Source organism: Schistocerca nitens, chromosome 1 (genome assembly GCF_023898315.1).
Source record: "Schistocerca nitens isolate TAMUIC-IGC-003100 chromosome 1, iqSchNite1.1, whole genome shotgun sequence".
NCBI classification, from domain to species: Eukaryota; Metazoa; Arthropoda; class Insecta; order Orthoptera; family Acrididae; genus Schistocerca; species Schistocerca nitens.
Genome location: NC_064614.1, coordinates 182,504,056 through 182,530,099, shown reverse-complemented (window position 1 = coordinate 182,530,099; position 26,044 = coordinate 182,504,056). Strand labels below are relative to the sequence as shown.

Sequence of the window (26,044 nt, the reverse complement as noted above, 5' to 3'; positions counted from 1 at the left end):
AAAGCCGGATAAGAGTAAGGTTAGAATTCTTGGTGAATGGGTACGTATCAGTGATAAAATTCGCTGATGACATTGCTATCCTCAGTAGAAAGAAGAAATATTACTGGATTGGTTGAATGGAATGAACGGTCTAATAAATAGAGCATATTGATTGGGAGTAAATCGAAGAAAGACGGAAATTATGAGAAGGAGAAGAAATGAGAAAAGCGAGAAATTTAACGTCATGTCAGGATGTAAATGAAGTTAGAGAATTCTGCTTCCTAGGGAGCAACATAACTCATAGTGGATGGTGCAAAGAAGATATGAAAAGGAGAGCAGCACTTGGAAATAGAGCATTCCTGGCCAAGTGAATTCTACCAGTATCAAACATGCTGAGGGAATTACATTAGGAAATGAGACACTTAAAGTAGTAACAGAATTTTGCTATTTGGGGAGCAAAATAACTGATGATGGTCGAAGTAGAGAAGATATAAAATGTAGTCTGGCAATGGCAAGGAAAGCATTTCTGAAGAAGAGAAATATGTTAACATCGATTATAGATTTAAGTGTCAAGAAGTCGTTTCTGAAAGTATTTATATAGAGTGTAGCCATGTATGGAAGTGAAACATGGACGATAAATAGTTTGGACAAGAAGAGAATAGAAGCTTTTGAAATGTGGTGCTACAGAAGAATGCTGAAGATTAGTTGGGTAGTTCATATGACTAATGAGGACGTATTGAATAGAATTGGGGAGAAGAGGAGTTTGTGGCACAACTTGACAAGAAGAAGGGACCGGTTGGTACGGTATGTTCTGAGGCATCAAGGGAGCACAAATTTAGCATTGGAGGGCAGCGTGGAGGGTAAAACTTGTAGAAGGAGACCAAGTGATGAATACACTAAACAGATACAGAAGGAAGTAGGTTGCAGTAGGTACTGGGAGATGAAGAAGCTTGCACAGGATGGAGTAGCATGGAGAGCTGAACCAAACCTGTCTCTGGATTGAAGACCACAACACCAACAACAACAACATCAAACATAAACCTTAATTTCAGGAAAAAAATTTCTGAAAACGTGCGTCTGGAGTATAGTGATATATGGTAGTGAAATATGGGTTGTGAGAAAACCTGATCAGTAGAGAACTGAAGCATTTAAGATGTGGAAAATTAGATGGTCTGATAAGATGAGCAATGAGGTTCTCTTTAGAATCGGTTCTCTGTGGAATCGGCGGGGAAAGGAATATTTGGTAAACAATGACGAAAAGCAGAAACAGGATGATAGGGCATATGTTAAGACGTCAATGAACAACACCATGGTAATAGAGGTTGGTGTAGAGTGTAAAACCTATAGGGGAAGGCAGGGATTGGAATGCATCCAGCAAGTAATGGAGGACGTAGTCTGCTATTGCTAGTTTGACATAAATAGGTTGGTACAGAATGGCAATTCGTGGCGGGCTGCATCAGACTAGTCAGAAGACTGATGATTAGAAACAAAAAATTCGGATCCCCAATTTCTGACCAACGTTCTACTTAGTTGTAAGACTCGCCTGGTATTTGGCTGAGAAGTCAGAGACTCTACAGTGGATCAGTGCTCGAACAGCCTACTTTACCTTTAACGATAGGAAATGAAATGTAATAATAACAATAATAATAATAAATCAAAATTATTGGAAAAACGACCAGACTAGAAGCAGCGCCGTTACGTCTTTGTTGCTTTACGTTTCATTAATTGTTGCCGTTGTGCAGTAGTAAAACCTGCACGTGGGGGAACACCGTGTGCACGGACGTCTGGGCTTACTTGTTGGCTAGTTTGGCACGTGCTGGGTCCGGGAAGGCCTCGGCGAGGCCAGCGAGAGCCTCCGGCGAGATCTCGTGGACGCCGTAGTAGGAAGTGAAGTTGTACTCGAGCTGCCATTCGTCGGCGTGTGGCGTGTGGTGGTGGTGGTGCTGGTGCTGCTGCTGCTGTTGCTGCTGCTGAACCAACGCCTCCCGCGCCGCCACTTGCTGCAGGTCCAGGAAGTACTGTGCGTAGTCCAACACCTGCAATGCGCAGTCTACTTAGTAGTGTGGTGGTCTCACGCGAGGCGTATCTGCTTCCGGAGATGTCGTTTAACAACCACCTGCAAGTCTAGGAAGCAATCAGTGCTGCCTATCACCTCTGTATTTAATACTGTGCTTTTCTATCGATGGGTGTTTGTGCGTCTTGGGCAGGTGCAATGGATGACAGTCACCGTAATTCTAGGAAATGCTAAAATTCACTTTTCCCTCTATGTCTAATCCATGTGGACTACAATAATACTAATATACATACGATGTCTCATACTGATTCATGCAACTATAAAGAATAATTCACTCTTGTGATATACACAGCTATTCTTTAAAATTTCGTATTCACTATAGTACATTGGAATGTAGTGGAATACACAGAGTGAACCACCTAAAACTTGTACGGTAAATATTGCGGTAATGGAAAGTGCTATTGATGTGCGGTTTTCGCAGAATGGTTTAGAGGACGGGGGCTCGTGTTTTTGGCCAATAAACAGATTGTAATAATACACACATCAACAGAAGTCTGCATCACCTCAGTTCCGAGTTCCGGAACCTGTACAAAAAATTGGAATACAGATCAACATAAACATCATTTCAGCCCTTTTTATTGCTCATGAAAACGACACATTGCATGTTGTACCACCATACAACAAGACCTTCAGAGGTGGTGGTCAAGGTTGCTATACACACCAGTAGAATACAGCTCGTCCTATTGGTGCATGCCTGTATTCTTCGTGGCATACTGTCCACAAGTTCATCAAGGTACTATTTTTCCAGATTGTCCGAATACTCAACAGCGATTCAGCGTAAATCCCTCAGAGTGGTTGGTGGGTCACGTCACCCACAAACAGCCCTTTTCAATCTATCCAAGGCGTGTTCAATAGGGTTCATGACTGGAGAATATGCTGGCCACTCTAGTCGAGCGATGTCGTTAACCTGAAGGAAGCCATTCACAAAATGTGCACGATGGGGGCGCGCATTGTCGTCCATGAAGAGGAATGCCTCGCCAATATGCTGCCGACATGGTTGCACTATCGGTCGGAGGATGGCATTAATGTATCGCACAGCCGTCACGGTGGCTTCCATGACCACCCGCGGCGTACGTCGGCCCCACGTAATGCCAATCCAAAACATTAGGAAACCTCCACCTTTTTGCACTCGTCTGACAGTGTGTCTAAGGCGTTCAGCCTGACCGGGTTGTCTCCAAACACGTCTCTGATGACTGTCTGGTTGAAGTCATATGCGATACTCATCAGTGAAGAGAACGTGATGGCAATCCTGAGCAGCCCATTCGGCATGTTGTTGAGTCCATCTGTACCACGCTGCGTGGTCTCGTGGTTGCCCATGATGCAGCCTATTGCGCACAGTTTGAGTCGTAACACATCCTGTGGCTGCACGAAAAGCATTATTCAACATGGTGGTGTTGCTGCCAGGATTCCTCTGAGCCATAATCCGTAGGTGTCGGTCATCCACTGCAGTAGTAACCCTTGGTTGGCCTAAGAGAGGCACGTCATCGACAGTTCCTGTCTCTCTGTATCTCCTCCATTTCCGAACAACATCGCTTTGGTTCACTCCGAGTTGCATAGACACTTCCCTTACTGAGAGCCCTTCCTGGCACGAAGTATCAATGCGGACGCGATCGAACCGCAGTATTGACTGTCTAGGCATAGTTGAAGTACGCGATCGAACCGCGGTATTGACCGTCTAGGCATGGCTGAACTACAGACAACACCCACGGTGTACCTCCTTCCTTGTGGAATGGCGGGAACTGATCTGCTGTCGTAGCCCCTCCGTCTAATGGGTTCTGCTCATGCATGGTTGTTTACATCTTTGGGCGGGTTTAGTGACATCTTTGAACAGTCGAAGGGACTGTGTCTGTGATACAATATCCACAGTCGACGTCTATCTTTAGGAGTTATCGGAACCGGGGTGATGCAAAACGTTTCTTGATGTGTGTACTTAGAAAGTCTATTTTCGTCCTTACATACCCTTTTTTAAATGTAACACTGCCTAGTGACATTAACAAACTAAAAGAGGGTAAATCAGATTGTCAATGGTCTTCACTGCAGTACTCAGTGCGAATCGCTTACCAGGTATCGTATTTTCAAATGATCACACACCGACACTTTTACAAGACCTATGGTAACACTAAGCTAAGAACAACACAAGTGTATACACTAATTACGTGGATCCTGACCAGTAAAGAGACAGTTGACCATCACAGGTTGCATTCGAAACGACAACCAGTAACGACAATAGACGCTTCCAGTCTGATACGGAAGTACTGCTGCAAATATGACAGAATGTGATCGGAGATGTCCGCGCAGGCTGCAATAGTACGTCGTTGCATTTCATCGGATGTCGTTGGTACGGCCTTTGTAGACAGCGTCTTTAAGCTTTCCTCACAGAGTAAAGTCTACAGGAGCCAAATCCAGAGAATGGGTGGGCAGGGTACAGGTCCTCTGCGTCCAATACAACGATTTGGAAACAATACGCGAAGATATGCTGTAGTATTTCGTATTCTATGACAGCCTCAGGTTGGTACCACAGGTTCCTCCTAGTCTTTAGCGGGTAGTCTTACAGCATCATTGGAAGATGATCTATTAGGACACTGCTATACTTGTGTGCGATAAGTGTTCCGTCTACCAAAAACGGTCATACGACCTGATGGTTCACCATGACACTTTTCATGAACGCTGAATTTCCACCTGACGAAGCCAACGAGTACTGTCAACAGACAAGCAGTTCGTGTTTAGGCGGTTTTCCCTGCCATGATGGGTAAATGTGGCTTCATCACTAAACGAGATACATGATGTATCCGGAGTATTATCTCTTAATTCATATGTACAAAAGTTAACACGAGTCTCATAATCGTATCTTCGCAACTCTTGATGGAGAGATATGGGATGAGGGTTGAACCTACGTCGACGGAGAATGCATAGGACACTTGCCTGACTTATACCACCTCCTCATACATTTTCATGGGAGATAACATGCAAATCAGCTGCAACAGCAGCTATAACATTTATTTCTCACTCTCCTGTCGTCATTTTTTTCATTCTGTTACGTCGTCTAGGTATTACACTATCACTCTTCACGTAACTGCCTGAAGAGTTTGGTAAATAACTGCTGAGATGATTGACGTTTATTAGATATGTTGCCTCCTACATTATACAAGAAAGAACTGTATTCTTCCTACAGTCTCCATAGACCATGAGCAAGTCAACTTATTCTACACTGGTAAATACCGTTGTCCACTCACGAACTACAGCTTGAGGTGTCACACATTAACTGACAAGCAAGTCGTAATGCATTCAAATAACACACAAGCATACTGTAAGCAAACATAACAACATCGTATATAGCAACTTTACGGGTTATAGAGAAAAAACAAATGTCAGTGTAGAAACTTCCAAAATGATATCTCGTAAACGACTCGTACTAGAATCCTGCAATAAAAACTATTGACATTGTAATTTACGCATCTTTCAGTGTGTTAGTGTCAATAGGTATTGGTAGATTTAAAAAGTGTTTGTATGCACAAAAATACATTTTATAAGTATTGTTACAATCTGTTTAAAGGCAACAAATATGAGCACCTTACTGGCTATCCAATATGTGGAAACAGCACGTCAATATTTGTGGTGCAAGCTCTATGTGATTCACCCTGTATATGTCTTTCTTAACCGTCTCAGTACCTACGTATTTTCAGTAAGGTGTATTACAAGCTGTAGTTTGGAGGCTAGTATGTGCCAACCCTACGAAAAATTTTAAAAATTTCTTAACTGTTGTTGGCTTATATTAACAACATCTATTTTAAAGATGTACAGATGTGTAAGTGGGACCCAGAACTTGGAAATATCTATACGCACACTCTTAGAAATGGCAACGTATTTCCAGCAACGCATACTCCCTACAAACGGGGGTCTTACTTTGTGGCAAAGAGGGGAAATATTTAAAAAAATGCAAATTTGAATAAATGTTCTCGACTTTTACTCACTACATGTATTTTAAAGAGATGCTGATGTGTATGTAGGGTCCTGAACCTAAAACATTGACTACGACCCTTATTGTGAAAAGTCATATCTACTGAGACATCAATTTTCGGATATAGTTTATAGCGAGGGTTAATGTTTGTGCACACGCCTCAAGAGAAGCTGAATCCACTTTTTGCACCATTGGTTCAATCATTACTACTGTATGTAATTTTGCTATCTAGCGTGGTTACAGTGGATGCAATTATTCTGGATCCTTACGGGCTTCGGCGAAACCTGTCTCTCGTCACGGAGCTGTAATGGGAGATGATTCGTCAAATGGAACAAAAAAAAAAAAAAAAAAAAAAAAACAAAAACAAAAAAAGCAGTTCTCAGTTGTAACAGAATACAAATAAGAAAGTTAGGCCATCCTAATGCCTAGGCTTTGGAGCCAGGTAAAGATCATTGTAATGGAGGTGTAGATTCGTAATTGCGCTAATGTTAATTCTTGCCTCCACCATCGGCTTGCTATTGCAACATTGTTGCGTACATTTTATTATTACAGATTACCTCATCTTCCACGCTCTGTGTCTCAGCTATTATCCTACCAATACGACACTGTTATATGCAATGGATGACTGTCGATTGCCACGCCTTACACGATCTTTCAGATGTAAACGAGTCCGGTATCTCGTTCGACATTAACCGCAAGTAAAAGGAGAGCGAATGTCGTTTCGATTGTGTAGGAGTAATTTAATTGCAGCGAAATACTTGCGTGGCACTGTTGTGACTAATTAATCATTTTGAAAAGCTCAAGCACCAGTCGTGGCTTTTGGTTGCATCAGAATATGTACGGAATCATCATTTAGGTGAATCTCATACCAAAAATGTAAGCATCTACTGACGGATGACGATGTCTTTTCCATAGGGTACGATTTTATCCATCAATACAGCTCCCCGTCACTCTGAAAAACCAAAGTCGTACTACAAAGTGTCTAGGAGTTAGGTGAGTGCCAGATGACCTAACAGCGCCAAAATAGTCATTTTGTTAAAATTTTTGGGTCTCGTGGATGTGATCGATGCATAACTCTGGAACACATTCTCAGAGTTGAAACCCAAGTCACTGTGTCAACCGCTCAAGGTAATTCGTATTTATAGGAAATTGAGAAATTTTTTAGAAGACTCCATGATTTATTATGCAGAGTCGAAAGCATAAGCTTGTGTGTGATAACACCATTCTCGATTAAAAGTAACCAGTCTTTCAAATCCCTCTGTGCAAAAACGATATCATTAGGTTATTATTATGCAGAGTCGAAAGCATAAGCTTGTGTGTGATAACACCATTCTCGATTAAAAGTAACCAGTCTTTCAAATCCCTCTGTGCAAAAACGATATCATTAGGTTATTTATTGTACCCTCTTTTCCTTTCCGCTAAAATTATTATATTATACCATTTATATATTTATGTTGTCTGTCTATATATGCATGCACGATTCTTTCTTCACTCAAACGCTAGTCTTAGAAATTTTACTTCAGGCCTCCTTACTATAAAGCACATTTAGCTACTGTCGAAATAATAGTATGATCCCCCCAATCTACACCTGCACCCGTACGAATTCAAACAAAGAACTTCGAATTTATTTCAATTCACTAAACGAAGTAAGAATATATGTCAGACATTCTCAGTGTTTCCAAAATAAAATTTTGACTCTGAAGTGGAGTGTGTACCTATCTTACACTTCCATAACAAATTAAAACTGCGATTCTTCAGGTACCTGATGATGGGAACGTGGTAGTTTGCCGAAATATTGTACTCGTTAAACACTAACATCCGGCAGTTCAGCCGTGAACTATTTCAACAGATTATAACTGTCTGTTGTAACGAGACTCGAGTCTGGATCTTTGTGTTTTGCGGGCAAGTTCTCTCCCGTCCGGGTTATTCGATCAGGACTCATAGTTTCTCCTCCTACTTCCAAAACTTCACAAAAAGCCCAATTCACTTAGTTTTAATGTGCCAGAAAGTTTCAAATCAGCGCACACTCTACAGTGGACCGTAAATGAATTCCGGTAACTATCTTCCAGGCTGGTTCTAAGCCCTTTCCCGACAATATCCTTTTTCCAAGAGTGCTACTCCCATAACGCAACCAGGTAGACGTCTGCGAATTTTTGGAAGGTAGGAGAAGTGGTACTGGTAGAAGTAAAGGTATGAGCTTTACTTAAAATAAATAAATAAAAAGAAAGTTAAAAACATAAAATAACACATAGCTCAGTCGGTAGGGCCCTTCGTCACGAAAGACGAAGAACCCAAGTTCAAATACCGGGCCTGCACATAATTGTAACCTGCCAGAGAGTTTGACTACACTCTTTCGTATTGTCCCTTCAGTGTTTTGTATTGGTACTGTTTCTACCAAACTGCGTCCTACATTGTGTTATTAAAAATGAAATAAAATAGAACGGAAACCACGACAGCGGCACAGCAGCAACTCACCTTCCCCGTGTCGGTGTCGAACTTGTAGAGGCGAAGCCCTGGGTTGGTCGCCGAGCCGTGGCCCCTGCGAGGAGAGACGGCCGGAGCCACCATAATCCACGACACGGGAACACCTGTTGACCAAGACAGTCCCCTTCATCATGCCCGCCTCGCCATCACTGTAGCTGCATTAAGCTTGGCGACTATCGTTGGGAGTTCAGCGGTACCCAGACGATTGTCGCAGTTAACAACAGCATGTAAAGTTCCACGACGTAAACTAAATTAAGATGTAGTTATGAGAAACCATCATCTATAAACCTTCCTCTGTAATGGTGGAAAGCAAAATCTGAACGTGATACGAAGTAAGAAAGGGTATTTATGCCTTTTGAGCACTTGAATTACGCTCCGATGCTGCTGTAGCGCGTTGTGTGAAGATAGCCGCTTGGAAGGTGTGTCGAAGGGTTTGCATACCCTCAGGCACTAGAGCGCCAATCATATAACAGGGTTTCAATGTCTCTTTACATTTAAATTTTTTAAGTACGCACCAAAGAGGCGCAAGTGGTACCGAAGCTGTTGCCTAACTGGGGGTCAGTTTTAGAGAAACCCTTTGCAGTATTATCATGCATGTGTCAGTTTATGGTCCAGCCATGTCATGTTGAAGACAAGAGTGCTCCATCTGCGGATGAACTCTTCAAACTCGATCGGAACACGCTGTTTCTCACGTACCGACATAGCTAGGTTACACACCGTCATGTTACACGCTAAAATTCGGAGACCTCTAGCGGCAGACAGCTGCAAATATGTAGACATGAGAATGAAGATTAAGATGTTTTGTTTTATTTAAGAAACTTTAAGAGTTTTCACATAAGAAATCGGAGGCATTACTTTTCAGCAAGCGCTCGTATTTTCTGGGTATTACGTTGTCTTACAACACCCTTTGCCGAAGCTGCAACATTACACTAATTTCCGCTTTTAAAATTAAAATTTATGTTTCCTGTGCAGCTTGTAATGTCCGTCACGTCAATACAACATCTGATATCTTCTACTGAGGTAACTATATGATGCGCGTCAGAGGAACATCATTGTTACCTCATGATCTCCATGTCTGTTCCTAGCACTACAGGAAGCGTAGTCTCGTCTGGGAATGAGCAATCACATAATAAGTAGTCTTACTGGTTATTTCGGTATTTTCACGTTACTAACCTTTCAGACGTAGACAGTATTTGGCGAGAGCTCTATTTCAATAAACCAAGGTTCACCAATCATCTCTATAAATATTTCAGGGTAAAATCGTCCATCTCCTTGTCGTAGACCGCTTCGGCACCTGATGACATAGCAATTTGCAGTGATCGATGCGTAACTTGAGCCATCCCAATCCGATTTACTTTCAGAACTGTCTCACACGGCCTATTGTAATCCTGAACATTCTGTTTGTTCTTTATAAGCGTGATTAGCTCCCAAGTACACCTCGGTGTTTCAAACGTAATAAATATCACAAACTGTATAATTTGGAATTTTGTGGTAAGCTTTTATGGGACCAAACTGCTGACATCATCGTTCCCTGAGCTTATGCACTACTTAATGTAACTTAAACGAACTTACGCTAAGGACAACACAAATACCCATTCCCGAGGGAGGGCTCGAACCTCCGACGGGGGGAGCCTCAGACCTCGCGGCTACCCTGTGCGGCACAAATTTTATAAATGCATTGTTTCTTCGATTACATCTACGTGATTACTCTACCGTTCACATTTAAATGCTTTGTATAAGAGTCCAAGAAACCACTTTCAATCTATGTTTTCACCGCTGCGCTATCAGTCAGCAGTTGGGAAGAATGAACATGTCTTTCCAAGCTTTTTTCATTTTTACCTCAACTGTCCTTTGTCCCTAAGTAAGTGGGAGCACTACAATGTCTGGTCTGCCTGAAGTGAAAGATATTAATTTAAATTTTTAGTCGCTTACCATATTCGAGACAGTTTCTCCCGTATTTTGTGATACAAAAAGCAAGGCTTACTTTTTCAACGTTTCCGACGTCTTTCGTTAATGTTGTCTCATAAGGATACCACTGCGAGCAACAATTGTTTAGAAAATACAGACAGGTGAAGTGTGAAGTGTATACGTCGTGCGAGCAGACGTACAGCTGTACTTCTCAACAACGATGTTTCCTGAATTCTTATTGCATCATTATGCGATACCCTGTTGTACATTCATTTTCAGAGATGTCAAAACACCTTCAATGACTAGAGATAGCAGGTTGATATTCACAGGGCATGGAACTTAGCATGTTCTGCGGAAATTATGAGCACTTGAGTCACCTCTTTTCGCATGTATCCTGTTACCTAGTAGGCAAAGGTTCCGCCATGTGCCATGATAACTTGTTCAATGCGTGATGGCATCGAAGCGTATAAGGCGTGAATGGCGTCCTGTGATGTAGCCATCCAAAGTGCATTCACCTGGTTCCAAAGTTGATCTATGGTGGTTGGCACTGAGTCACAGCACTGCGGCCGTTGTTCACAGTATCCCGCACATTTTCGATTGGCGACAAGTCTGGTGATCTGGCGGACCAGGGCAAAAGGCTCACATCCTGTGACACCAAGAAAGCACGTGTTCGTACAGCAAAATGTGGTCATGCATTGTATTGCTGAAAAATGGTGTCTGGGGTTTTGTGCAGAAAGCGTATGGCTACGGGTCACAGGACGTAATTCATGTAGGTCACATTTGTCACAGTCAACTGGACACATACCAACTGTGATTTATGGTTGTACCCAATAGCACAGCTCACCATAAGGCCCTGAGTTAGCGCTGTATGTCTTGTACGAATGCAGTCGCTGTGATGCCGCTACCCCTGTCTGCTGCGAACCAAAATTCGGCCACTATTTTCAAACAAATAGAAACTCTATCTGATGCTATTCTTATCTCCAGTGACGTCGATCCACACACCACTGCAGTCTAGAATAATTCTGCATATTCACCAAATGTATAAAAAGACTCAGACCGTAAAAAAAGGCAACGGACTGTCACCCCTGACGGTGTACGATGTGTTCCACTGTTGGCGGCAGAGCGGAGGAACGACGCAAATCTGTCCTGCAATGCCATTCGGATGAGGTGTCGATCTTCCCGGGGGTGGTCTGGATGGTGCAACCTGGCCCATCTCGTCGTGTTCTACGGCCTTCCGTGAACCACTCTGCACACACCCGTAGCACTGCCGAAAAACTTCGTCCCATACGAGCAGCAATTTCCAGGCGGGATGTGCCTAATTCTCTCTTGCCGCTACTGCGTTGGACCGTTGCTATTCACAATATACATAAATGACCTTGTCGATGAGATCGGAAGTTCACTGAGACTTTTTGCGGATGATGCTGTGGTATATCGAGACGTTGTAACAATGGAAAATTGTACTCAAATGCCGCAGGATCTGCAGCGAATTGACGCATGCTGCTGGGAATGGCGATTGAATCTCAAGTGTAATGTGCTGCGAATACATAGAAAGAAAGATCCCTTATCATTTAGCTACAATATAGCAGGTCAGCAACTGGAAGCAGTTAATTCCATAAATTATCTGCGAGCACGCATTAGGAGGGATTTAAAATGGAGTGATCATATAAAGTTGATCGTCGGTAAAGCAGATGCCAGACTGAGATTCATTGGAAGAATCCTAAGGAAATGCAGTTCGAAAACAAAGGAAGTAGGTTACAGTACGCTTGTTCGCCCATTGCTTGAATACTGCTCAGCAGTGTGGGATCCGTAACAGATAGGGTTGATAGAAGAGATAGAGAAGATCCAAAGAAGAACAGCACGCTTCGTTACAGGATCATTTAGCAATCGCGAAAGCTTTACGGAGATGATAGATAAACTCCAGTGGAAGACTCTGCAGGAGAGACGCTCAGTAGCTCGGTACGGGCTTTTGTTAAAGTTTCGCGAACATACCTTCACCAGAGAGTGAAGCAGTATATTGCTCTCTCCTACGTTTATCTCGCGAAGAGACCATAAGGATAAAATCAGAGAGCTTAGAGCCCACACAGAAGCATACCGACAATCCTTCTTTCCACGAACAATACGAGACTGGAATAGAAGGGAGAACCGATAGAGGTACTCAAGGTACCCTCCACCACACACCGTCAGGTGGTTTTGCGGAGTATGGATGTAGATGTAGATGTACATGCGCACTCTTTTAAACTCACTGATTTGAATGTATAGTTCACGCATGCGTCTGCGGGGCATTTTGCACGTCTGCTCAAGTCATACTAATTCTTTACGTTCAATTTATAGCGACAACGAGAGCCGCAGGCACGTTTTACCATTAGATGGTGGTCCGCCGATGTTGACCTTGAACAAGCAGGCCGACATGGTTAAAACGTTGATCATTTCTGCAGAACATATTAATGTACATGTCCTGTGAGTGTGAATGTCCTATCTCTAGTCGCCGAACATGAGCGTATAAGTAGGAGATATGTTCCAAAACCATATTACAAGTCGTTGATTAAATATTGTACCGGGGGTCTGGACTGAGGCCTACGCAAATAAATGCGCGTAAAGAAATAACTCGATATTTTATGTTGATGAGTAAATACGAAATCTATATAGACACTTTCAAAAATGTGATCGTCACCATTTCATGAACAGTGCTGAGTCACATGGCGCATACATCTGTCTCGACATGTTTGCGAACTATGCAGCTCCGCAGATGCCTCCCAATGTCATCTTCCAACAGGATGGTGCCCCATTCCACTATCAAGGGAATGTTACCAAATTTCTCCATGAGATGTTTCCTGGGCGTTGGATCGGATGGGGATTGGGATTTCGCATTGCCTGGCCTCTCGGTCTCCCAATCTGACTCCGATGGATTTCAGTCCATGTGAGTTTATCAAGCAAATAGTTTACAGAAATAAGGGCAGAGTTCTGTTAAATTTGATACAATGGAGCTATTCCTCAGTAGAGGGCATAAAACCTGTCACTTTTATGAAAATGTGGCTGTGAGCCGTGGTGGCTTTAAGTTTCGAAGGCATACCACTCCACTGGCGCCACTAACTACTTGTACAGCCGACATCGAACCCGGTCATATGCCAGGGTTAGGGTCTGTGATCGAGGAGTGTGTTGTTGCGTTTGACGGGCCGTGGTAGTAGCAGTTAGCTGGAGAGCACGTGGCTGGAGAGCTATTGGTTTTGGGAACTCCTTCTGTCCACTATGGGTTTCCAGAAGCCGCTAGAGGTTAAACTGAGGCAAACTTTTCCAACTAGATTAAGGATTGATAGCTAGGATTTGTGGGAATAGCAGCGGACGTCGCGTGCAACACGTTCAACAAGTTCCCGGCCAACTCTGCAACCCAAAATTTTTCGGTACCTGGAAGATCATCTGTACGGATTGGAGGCAATAACACCCCTGCTTGAAATTCTGGAAGTCACGGCTCCTTCACACCTGGGCGGTGTTAAGTGTTTATTTATTTTTTATTGGTGAGCATCAAGGTCGAAGAGGCGTCAAGGAGGCTGTCTGGCCCCAAGTTGAATTATTTCGTGTATGAATGTGAGGCATTGGCCGCACTGTTCGCCCTAGGAAAATTCCAGTTCTGTCTGGAACATAGGGAGTTCAACTTAAAGACCGATATTCATGCTCTAAGTGGATCCGGCCAGACCGAGGAAAACGAGTAGAGTCGCGAAGAAGTGGTCTGGATTTCGGCGTTTCATTTTAAGGTGCGCCACATTAAAGGTTTCGACAATCAGGTAGCCGACGCGCTCAGCTGCATATTTCAGTAGGAAGATACCACTGAGAGACATAGAGCCCTTGGTTCCAATGATCTCGCTTGTACTTTTCTGAGCGAAGTGCCCTAATTATTTGATGATCTTAAAATTAAGCAGAACCGGGCCCGTTTGTGCTGACCGATTAGGAGGTAGTTGTTGTCCGGGGAGGAGGTGCCGAGGTTTTCAATGCAGAATGGAATATTGTGCAGAAACAAGTGGGCAAACTTAGGAAATTCAGGTTTGAGTTAGTCCCCTCCATCTGTCATTACTTCTGCAGTTCGTTGGTGGGCGACCTTTTGGGCCTGTGCAAGACCTTGGCGAAGATACGAACTCACCTCACCTGGTCGTCATTGTACGGGGATATCAGTCGACTGGTTGATGGATGCGACCGTGTTGAAGGGGGGAACCTCATAACAACCTGCCGATGGGGCTATTACAATCTCAGCACGAACAGTACCATACGGATAAAATCTTTATTGATTTTGTGTGATCCCTTCCCCATCGTAAGAAAGGAAACCGTTATGTCTTTGTGGTCGTTGACGCCATTTCCCGAATTTGTTTGGCTCGTTCTTAGCCAAGGGGCTACAACCGCTATCAGTGTTCGACGACTGGCCAACATCTTCTCCTGGTTTGGGCCTACTAAGGTTCTCGTGAGCGATAACGCTCTGGGGCATTAGTTTCTAAGCAATTGAAACAGTTTTGTTTTCGCAACGCCATTAAGCACATCACTACCAAGTCATATCATCAAAAATGGTTCAAATGGCTCTGAGCACTATGGGACTTAACTTCTGAGGTCATCAGGCCCCTAGTCATATCATCCTCAGGCGTCCTTTGTCGAATGAGTGCACCGTAAGCCTAAGTTGGCCTTCATTGTGTACCACAATAAGTCCCCGAGTAAATGGGATCTGCCCTCCCTTGGCTCATCTTTGCATTTATTCCGCTCAGCACAAAGCATCGAATGTGGTTCTAGCCACCATTACGTTGTCTTATCCCCTCAATTCTCCAGTATCTAAATCATGGAATATTAATGACCTTCTGCCCCCATCTGTCACTCCTGATGCCCTGAAGGGAAACTGGTAATGGGCTAGGAACAATATCGAATCGGCCCATCGTCGGCAGGCAAAGCGCTATAACAAGCGTAGATGTCCCTTTCAGGGAAAGGTAGGGGATAACATCTTTGTTAGAAATTACGCTGGGTGAGCACAAGGTGAAGTTTGACTTGGTAAATTCATCTCAAGCTTTACAGGCCAGTGTTCCACTGTCAATGTTCTGGTGCCAGTTAACTTTCTGGTCAAGGAATTAACCACTGCCAATGGCTTCAGAGTCCACCTCAGTCAAGCTGGTTAGTTGACCTCACTGCCTCTTCCTGGAGTGGGGAGGCGTGGCTTTAGTTTAGATAGGCCTGACGCCACTATTAGATAGGCCTGACGCCACTAACTACTTGTACAGCCGATATCGATCCTGGTCATATGCCAGGGCTAGGGCGTGTTGTTGGGTTTGGCGGACCGTGGTCCTAACAGTTACCTGGGGTGTACGTAGCTGGCAAGTTATTGGTATTGGGCGACTCCTGCTGTCTGGTACAGACCTTGAGAAGCTGCGAGGGGTTAAATAGTTTGGAGGCAAACTTTGCCGCTTGGATTAAGGACTGATAGCGGCGAGTTGTGGGAAGATCAGCGGATGCCACGTGCAACTTGCTCAGGAAGTACTCAGCCAACTTTGCAGGCTTAAATTTTACGGTACCTGGAAGGTAACGTTTTCGGACTGGAGGCAATAACACCCCTGCTTGGAATCCTGGAAGCAGCGGCTCCTTCACACCTGAGAGGAGTTAAGTGTTATTTTATTTATTGGTATTTGTTATCCTAAGGCCACATCTGTGTTAATGTGGAATTAGACCTGTCATATTAACGCACCTCCTAGTGATTATATGGGTGTTCATCGGCGAGTGTAACTGATAATTATTTGTTGTTCGTGGCCATATTCTGAGCAAGTGTACGAGCATTCTCTTTTGTAAATTGAATTGATGAAATTGAAATTGTGACACGGTCTTTGCCAAAGGAGAAGCGCCTCTTTTTCCTTATATTACGTTGTTAATTTTCAGGAAACTTTAACGAGCGTTAAACTTGTAACCTGTATATGTATACAAATACTAGAATAAGTTAATATTGCCTACATACTAGACATTCTCGTTCGGTGCCTTAATTGGGCAGATTACTGTTCCCTCCTGATGTGTGTTGGAAGGGTAATTCTGGCAGCAGACGACGCTTTCCTGTTGCCTGGGCCCGGAGCAGACACGCGTTTCCTTTGTGCTGCAGCCTATGACGTCTATGTTGGCCCGCGATGAGGCGTATCTACCAGCTGCCTCGTGTTGGCTCAAGTTAAATAAATTTTATCATTTCACACGTGCCACAGCGGAGTGTCACCAAATAATTCCGAAACTCTTGATCTATTCAATATTGTGAATTCAGCAAGCACATAAGCTTTGAAGCGTGTTCTGCATGTTCCTTGTCACTATATTTGCTCTTTAACTACTTGTTATGCAATGCAGCCCTTTTGATAGTTTTCGAGAATGTTACGTTTCCTAGCCCTTTACTTATGAGTATGAACTGTTGATATTTTCCTTGTTGTCTACAGTAATAAGATAACTCTGTTCATTGTCAAATTTGCCCCCTTGTTGCCGGTTGGTTGTCATAGCCATCTGCTGCAATTTACTATCTTTCGTTATATTTTGGGCAGCTTCATATTTATTTAAGGGTTGGCTAAAAATGGCTCTGAGCACTAGGGGACTTAAGTGATGAGGTCATCAGTCCCCCAAAATTTAGAACTTCTCAAATCTAACTAACCTAAGGACATCACACACATCCATGCCCGAGGCAGGATTCGAACCTGCGACCGTAGCGGTCGCGCGGTTCCAGACTGTAGCCCCTACAACCGCTCGGCCATACCGGCCGACTATTTAAGGGTCATTGTCAATGTTTCTGCTGGTGCGTGCCAACTGAGAGTAACATTTAAATTGTATGTCATTTCAGCTGTTCTTGTATTTTGAGGGATCGTGTATCTTATGTTTAAAGGATGTTATTAATGTTTGTAAACTGATAGGTGTTTCTCAACAGTCGCAATCTGTGGCATGGGCGTGTCTAATTGTGTAAAGTTTATCAGTTCTTGGGACTTATTAAGATCTTTAATGGCAGTCATTTGTAATTCATTTTACTGGTAAAACCCAGATTGTTGAACAAGGTTCCAATCACATCTAATAGGTGTGACCTCTTAGTTGTATTTTGGGACTTATGCATATTCCTGGTTTTAAGCCCCTTACTTACTGGTATAAATTTTTAAGGTGTTTCATTAATGAATTGACCATGTTCGAGTTCTTTAAATTATTGTGAGCGTTGTTATTAATTTTTGAGAAGTTTTTTAATTTGTAATCATAATAAATGTTGATAATCAGTAAAATGTATTCCACGAAATAACAAATGTCGAAATTTGTGGATCCACCTTCAATGTGTTTCTCCTTAAAATTACCCCAAACCTTGTTGTGAGATATCAGGCGAGAAGTGGAGTACCGTTTCGATACCTGGCGAGCTAGAAAAGGTGCCCACATTGAACTGTATCAACATGCATAAAAATGTTTAAGCTGGGTGTTCAGTGTTGGTCAAATAAAGTTATATACCCTAATAGGTACTGAAATATAAACAAATGATTTTGTGTACATCTGTTGGTCAAATAAAGTTATATACCCTAATAGGTACTGAAATATAAACAAATGATTTTGTGTACATCTATCACGGATATCTTGTCTATTGCTTCTATTTTGAATATGTGTATTTATGTGTAGTCTCACATTCTTTACGCATGAATATTTCGTTTACCGAACATCTGCTTGTGATGTCTAAAAACTTGTACACAAAGTAGACCAGAAGACATTATTAACTGACTTTAGTTACCTCTACAGCATTGCGTGGTCGCATTCATATAATTTATTCACTTTGGTGGACAATGAATCCACCACCTTCAGTGTGGATGCACAATTATCTTAGACCTCCTGTGGGAATCTCAAAGTAGCAGGCATGGAAGACTTGGATGGGGGAGGGGGCGGCGGATATGTGACATTAGGTGGGAAAGTGAGTCAGCCAGGTGATGTGCCGTAATAGTCCGCGCAATTGCGATAAACGTTGTATCTAAATGGCCCAGTGGTTAACGCAACTGCCTAGTAACAAGGAGATCCCGTGTATGGATCCCTGTCCGGCACACATTTTCACTCGCGTCCGCTGATTCCACATAAAGTCACGGTGCCACTGACATCAATAGTCTTTTTTCTTTCCTATGTCCATGTCCCTCCCCCTCAGTTTATTTAATATTCAAACAGCCAACCGGTTGCACATAAAAGGTAGGTACATTGATCTAGGTTTCGACCCCTACTAGCGATGCCTTCTTCAGAATGAAATGCTGCTAAATCGTAAGTCTGATGTTCCCAGCTGGACGCACGTGGTAAAAGGTAGCACTTTTATTTTACTTTTGACTTGAGGATAGCTACTCCAAATTCTGACTAATGCTTTTTAGCATTGTAATTTTACGATTTAGCAACATTTCATTCTGATGAAGACACCACTAGTAGGTGTCGAAACCTAGATCAGTGTCCAGAACGGGATTTTTACTCTGCAGCGGAGTGTGCGCTGATATGTGGTACAGGTGGAAGTCAAGCTGTGAGAAAGGGGCGTGAGTCGTGCTTGGGTAGCTCAGTTAGTAGAGCACTTGCTAGCAAAAGGCAAAGGTCCCGAGTTCGAGTCTCGGTCTGGCACACAGTTTTAATTTGCCTGGAAGTTTCATATCAGCGCACACTCCGCTGCAGAGTGAAAATCTCATTCTGGAATCATTCCCCAGGCTGTGGCTAAGCCATGTCTCCGCAATATCCTTTCGTCCAGGAGTGCTAGTTCTGCAAGATTGGCAGGAGAACTTCTGTGAAGTTTTGAAAGTAGGAGACGAGGTACTGGTGGGAGTAAAGCTCGGTCATTGCATTCATCTTTTATTTGCAACCGGTTGGCTGTTTAATCGCAAGTTAAACTAGTACATGGTTGCCGAATAACAGGCATGTTCAAAACTGTAATATTTAGTTACTTCAATAAACTTTTCCGCCCACAGCCCCCCTTGAGCGACTCAGACGTCATAGCGTGGTGGCGCTCGGAACCTTAGTGGTAGATATTCTTCCGCTAGACCGAATTCAGACTTTGCTGACACTGAGGAAGCCGCCACACAGGTCTCCTGAAAGCGAAATTGCAGTACTCGTGCGCTGCAGTACCGCTGACATTGCGTAAGGACTGGGCCCGAGGATCAAGCCTGTAGGTAATGCGTGGACGTTTAAGAAATAGCGATTGGACAGGAGCACATGAATACTGTCTATTTTTAACAGGCAGGTTCAGTCACCACCAGGAGCAGGTTATGAGGAGAGTCTATTCCGATCAACGTTCAGAAATGGATCATCAGCTGTCGCTTCTAGATGCCATTCGCTAGCTGAAACTCTGAGTCTGCCGGCCGAAGTGGCCGCGCGGTTCTGGCGCTGCAGTCTGGAACCGCGAGACCGCTACGGTCGCAGGTTCGAATCCTGCCTCGGGCATGGATGTGTGTGATGTCCTTAGGTTAGTTAGGTTTAACTAGTTCTAAGTTCTAGGGGACTAATGACCTCAGCAGTTGAGTCCCATAGTGCTCAGAGCCATTTGAACCATTTTTTTGAAACTCTGAGTCTGAATATTGCTGACTTGCTGCCTTCCAGCCTGAGGACGATCTGCGGGCTAACTTCCGTCTACTGCAGACAGCCTACCCCCGGTGTCCGCAGGCCGTGTCTGCGCTACTTAACTGCCAGCTTCCATCGCCCTGTGTGTGCAAATTGTTGGCTACAGTCCGTACTGGCGCCCACGGTTCGACTCTGCACACCATTACGCATCACGCACTGTGTCGCGCTTCTGCCCAGCTAACGAGACCGACTTTGCAGAATCTGCAGTAACGTAGCCCCGACCGACAGCCTGGCAGCTGATACAGCACTAAACCGCACACTGCTAACCACATAACCTGGTAGCCGGCTGGGTGAGGCGACGACGCACGGGGAGGCTGTTTGCTGCTCCTAGCACTCTTCTCTAACAGATGCCAGCATGCCCGTTTGGGGCGCTGACAGCTTTCTGGCATCACCACTGTTTTATATTTCGTTCGCAATAAAAGTATTCTGACAGTATATTTTTTTATGCCTGGACACCCGGTCATCCACCGGATACATACCCACCCCACCGCTGCAACAACGAACAGGGCGGATAGCTAATGGCCTTCCTGACCACTAGTAGCCCAGCTCCACCACTCACTGCAGAGGTCAATCAAACATAACCTGTACGATGACGTCAGAAGTGTTCCTTCCATGGACATCTGGATCGAGAACAACGTCGGTAGTTGCAATGTATAGCATCAAGATGCTGAGCCAGATACTGTCGCCTGTCCTGTTTTAGAGGATACCCCTTAGCCTGCAAGATCCGGGCAGTCATAGAGGGTGGGATTATTAGTAGTTGGGAGCTCCAACATTAGGCGCATTATGGGGCCCCTTAGAAACTTGGCTGACAAGAAGGGTAAGAAAACCAATGTGCACTCCGTGTGCATATTACGTGAAGTCATTGCAGACGTGGAAAGGGTTATCCCGGATGCGATGAAGAGCACAGGTTGCTGATAACTGTAGGTGGTTGCTCACGTCGGTACCAATGATATGCGTCACTTTGGATCAGAAGAGATTCTATCTGGTTTCGAGCGGCAGACAGAAATGGTAAAGGCTGCCAGTCTTGCTTGCTAGATGAAAGCAGAGCTGACCATTTGCAGCATAGTCGACAGGACCGATTAAGGACCTCTGGTACAGAGCCGAGTGGAGGGTCTGAATCAGAGGCTCAGACGGTTCTGCGACCGTGTAGGCTGCAGATTCCTCGACTATACGCAGGAGGTGGCTACACGGGTAGCAGGGGCTGTGTGGCTTGGACTGGGCGGTTTTTTAAGTTAGAGGATCTCCGGAAAACACAAGAAGGGCTTCAGTAACAAAGGGTGCAGGCTGGACACAGGAAGAACGTAGATATAAGAACCATTGGTATAAGCGTTGTAAATTGTCGTAGCTGCGTTGGGAAAGTACCAGAGCTCCAAGCGTTAATAGAAAGCACTGATGCTCAAATCGTTCTAGGCACTGAAAGCCGACTAAAGCCGGTTATAAACTCAGCCGAAATTTTTGCGAAGAACCTAATGGTGTTCCGAAAGGATAGGCTAAACACGGTAAGCGGTGGCGTGGTTGTTGCTGTTAGAAGAAGTTTAACTTGTCGCGAAATTGAAGTGGATATACTTTCTGTGAGTTAGTATGGGCAGAGGTCATTGTTGGCAACCGGAATAAAATAATAATTGGATCCTTTTACGGCTCTCGCAATTCAGATAATACAGTTGCGGAAAGGTTCAAGGATATCTTGAGTTTGATTTCAAACACGTGCCCAACTCATACGATAATAGTTGGTGGTGACTTTAATTTACCCTCGATATATTGGCGAAAATACATGTTTAATTCAGGAAGTACGCATAAAATATCATCCCAAATTGTGCTAAACGCATTCCCTGAAAATTATTTCGAGCAGTTAGTTCATGAGCCCACGCGAATAGTAAACGGTTGTGAAAACACACTTGACCTCTTAGCAACAAACAATTTGAGTTAATAACAAGCATCAAAACCGATTCAGGGATTAGTGAACACAGGGTTGTCGTAGCGAGATTGAATATTGTAATCCACAAATCCTCTAAAAATAGCAAAAAAATATATCTATCCAAAAAATCAGATAAAAATTCACTTGACGCCTTCCTGAAAGACAATATCCATTCACTGCAAATTAATAATATGTGTAGACCGGATGTGCCTTAAATTCAAAGAAATAGTGTCGGCATCAATTGAGAGATTTACACTAAATAAACTAACAAACGACGGAGCTGCTCCTCACGGTACTTAAAAAAGTGTTAGAACACTGTTGCAGAAACAACGACATAAACATACCAAATTTAAACATCCGCAAAATCCACAAGACTGTCGATCTTTTACAGAAGCTCGAAATTTAGCGCGGACTTCAATGCGAGATGCTTATAACAGTTTCCACAACGAAACTTTGCCTCGAAACCTGGCAGAAAATTCAAAGAGATTCTGGTCGTATGTGAAGTATGTTAGCGGCAAGAAACAATCAATGCAGTCTCTGCGCGATAGCAATGGAGATACTATCGAAGACAGTGCTGCCAAAGCAGGGTTACTAAACACAGCCTTCCGAAATGCCTTCACAAAAGAAGACGAAGTAAATATTCCAGAATTCAATACTCAATATAGGTAGTAGGAGTAATCCAATAAATTACAGGCCCATTTCGTTAACGTCGATATGCAGCAGGATTTTGGAACACATATTGTTTTCGAACATCATGAATTACCTCAAAGAAAACGGTCTACTGACACACAGTCACTATGGGATTAGAAAACATCGTTCCTGTGGAACACAACTAGGTCTTTATTCACATGAAGTGTTGAGTGCTATTGACAAGGGATTTCAGATCGATTCCATATTTCTGGATTTCCAGAAGGCTTTTGACACTGTACCACACAATCAGCTCGTAGTGAAATTGCGTGCTTATGGAATATCGTCTCTGTTACGTGACTGGATTTGTGATTTCCTGTCAGAGAGGTCACAGTTCGTAGTAACTGACGGAAAGGTATAGAGTAAAACAGAAGTAATTTCTGGCGTTCCCCAAGGTAGTGTTATAGGCCCTTTTCTCTTCTTTATCTATATAAACGATTTGGGAGACAATTTGAGCAGCCGTCTTCGGTTGTTTGCAGACGACGCTGTCGTTTATCGACTGATGAAGTCATCAGAAGATCAAAACAAACTGCAAAACGATTTAGAAAAGATATCTGAATGTTGCGAAAAGTGGCAGTTGACCCTAAATAACGAAAATGGTGTGGTAATCCGCAGGAGTGCTAAAAGAAACTCGTTAAACTTCGGTTACACGGTAAATCAGTCTAATCTAAAAGCCATAAATTCAACTAAACACCTAGGTATTACAATAACGAACGAACTTAAATTGGGAGAAACACATAGAAAATGTTGTCAGGAAGGCTAACCGAAGACTGTGTTTTATTGTCAGGACACTTAGAAAATGTAACAGACCTACTAAGAAGACAGCCTACACTACGCTTGTCCGTCCTCTTTTAGAATGCTGCTGCGCAGTGTGGGATCCTTACTAGATACGACTGATGGAGTACATTGAAAAAGCTCAAAGAAGGGCAGTACGTTTTCTATTACCGCAAAATATGGGAGATAGTGTGACAGAAATGATACAAGATTTGGGCTGGACATCATTAAAAGAAAGGCGTTCTATGTTGCGACGGAATCTTCTCGCGAAATTCCAATCACCAGCTTTCTCCTCCAAATGCGAAAATATTTTGTTGACACCAACCTACATAGGGAGGAACCATCACCATGATAAAATAAGGGAAATCAGAGCTCATACGGAAAGATATAGGTGTTCATTCTTTCCGTGAGCTAAACGAGATTGGAATAATAGAAAATTGTGAAGGTGGTTCGATGAACCCTCTGCCTGGCACTTAAATGTGATTTGGAAAGTATCCATGTAGATTTAGATGTAGATGTAGAGGTAAGGGGAATGCAAAAACGTCTTGTTGTAAAAATGCAGGGTCTAGCGGCATTAACATTGATTAAAAAGCTGCAGGCAAACCTCTTGACGGAAAATTTTGAGGATACTGCTTTAGACATGGCGCCATTAAAGCCTAGTTCTTTGTTTCGATGCGTTGATGACAACGACGTGAGAAAATTCACGAGTTCCTGGAACAACTTTAAGGCATAGTATTATCCAGTTCACCATAGAAGTAGGAAAAAAAAACCGCAATGGTATTGTTTGCGGAAGGCGGGCTGTGTGAAGCCCGATCAACAGGCAATACATGCATTGATCAAAACTGATATTGGTATGTAATATACAAACCATATGAGTTAAGCCATTAATTGCAACTTTTTATGACATCATCTAACTCTTGCATTCTTAGCACTGAGAATGGCTAATTTCTAGCTGAAATCTAGATCTGCCAATAAAATTTAAAAAGGACGACTGATAGCTGAAATCTATTATTTATAAAAATATTAATATTTACTTTAATTTTAATTTTGTAATCTGTGTTTTAGAAAAGACAGCTGGAACTGCGAGATCCGCACCCCATAGGAAACATACGAAATGGCCGAATGCAGTTCGCGTTCAGTCATTGATTTTATTTTGCTATAAACAAAGAACGATTATTTTGAGGAAGGGGTATCTACGTATAATTGTGGCACCACAAAGCTGATGGTGGTGTGGAATGACAATGACTCGGAAAGAATAATACCTTCACGAGCCGCCTTTTATCTAAAAACTCTGCATTGTTTTTAGACGCGTATGTGATGCAGTAGAAAGATTCCACGCAACCATCAACAATGACTGTTTCTCCACTGATCAATGAGAAAGGAACTAAATTCTTTTTATAAGTAGATTTCTACAAATTTTGATACTTCATTTAAATACCAGAGCAAACGCGTCACGTCTGCTTCCGCCACATATGAAATAGATGCCTTGGCCACATCTTCTACTGAAAATCCACCGACACCTATCAATATTTCTTCTCTATTAGCCATCATCATCCAGGACACTAGCGCACTGTGTTACAAATATTGGTGCATCGTGCGAGAATGACGTCAGACAGTGGTAACCTGCCCCATGAGCTTAAAAACCTACGCAAGGTCTTCAGGAACATGACGTTTGTCAAATAAATGAAGCAATTTCAAGCAAGAGTTGCAGTAAGACCACCAACAAGGAGCAGGAAATTAAACTTGCTTTCTTGCCATTCTGTGGCTCGGTGAGGGGCAACGTAAGCCGACCGCTGAAGAAGATAAGATGAAATCGAACTTCAGGCCTCCGAGGAAAATTCGTTAATTAGTGAGTCCAGTTTAAACACTCAGCAGGTCACAGAATATCTGAGGTCTACAAGATACCATGCGTGTGCGGCCAGTCTTACGTCGGGCGAAGAGCACGAACAGTGGAACAATGCACGAAGGAGCATGAGTGGTTTCATCGCCTGCACTACCCCGAGAAATCTGCGTGTCTGAGCGTGCTTTAGAAAACAGACAAAATTTCATGAAACATCCGTCGGTGTTCACACTAACAGCTTCTTGGACTGTGTAATTAAAAAATTAGTTGAAATAAAAATTACCGATACCACCCTAAATAGAGACGGTAGCCTACAGCTCAGAACGGGGTGGGATCCAGCGATCACGTGGATGAAGCAGGCATATCGATCGTCCACTCGACGTATATCCATATATGCCGCCAAGCACTAACACATTTCAGCCAGAAGCTGAGCGTACCAACAGCCCACTGGCGGTCATACTACTCGACAATGGCCAAGGAGTTGGTCGAAAGTTCGTGTAATTTTAATCCCTTGATGCAGCTGAGAACCAGAGAACTTTTTTTGATTTCTTTTAATTTTTTGCAATGAAGAATCAGTCTCCTACACATTTCAGATTCCGGTTTGGAAACGCAGTGTGTGGCGTTATGGTCAGATGATGATTTGAGGGCATGTACAATAAATTTTCAGAGGAATATATGCTAGTTTTTTCCACTCAGTATGGCCAATGTGACCGTTTTGGAGTGTGTAAGATGTGGGCAGTTATTCAGGTGCGGAAGTTGTGTAAAAGCAGGTGTGATGATAGTGTAACACTTAAGTGTCTTTCTCGTCATTTGACTTCTTCTTGTTCGGTTGCTGCTGTCTTG

The 26,044-nt window shown here is 43.3% G+C and overlaps 1 protein-coding gene across 1 annotated transcript in view; it reads right to left on the bottom strand.

Moving 5' to 3' along the window:
• Positions 1-1,769: 1,769 nt before the first annotated feature.
• Positions 1,770-26,044, bottom strand: part of LOC126235491 (acid sphingomyelinase-like phosphodiesterase 3a) — a 513,776-nt gene continuing 489,501 nt past the window's right edge. The window contains exons 8-9 of the mRNA XM_049944243.1: positions 8,487-8,599; positions 1,770-2,015 (exon numbers count right to left, since the gene is read on the bottom strand). Of these exons, the coding sequence (XP_049800200.1) occupies positions 1,770-2,015; positions 8,487-8,599 (359 nt within the window). The remainder of the gene's footprint in view (positions 2,016-8,486; positions 8,600-26,044) is intronic.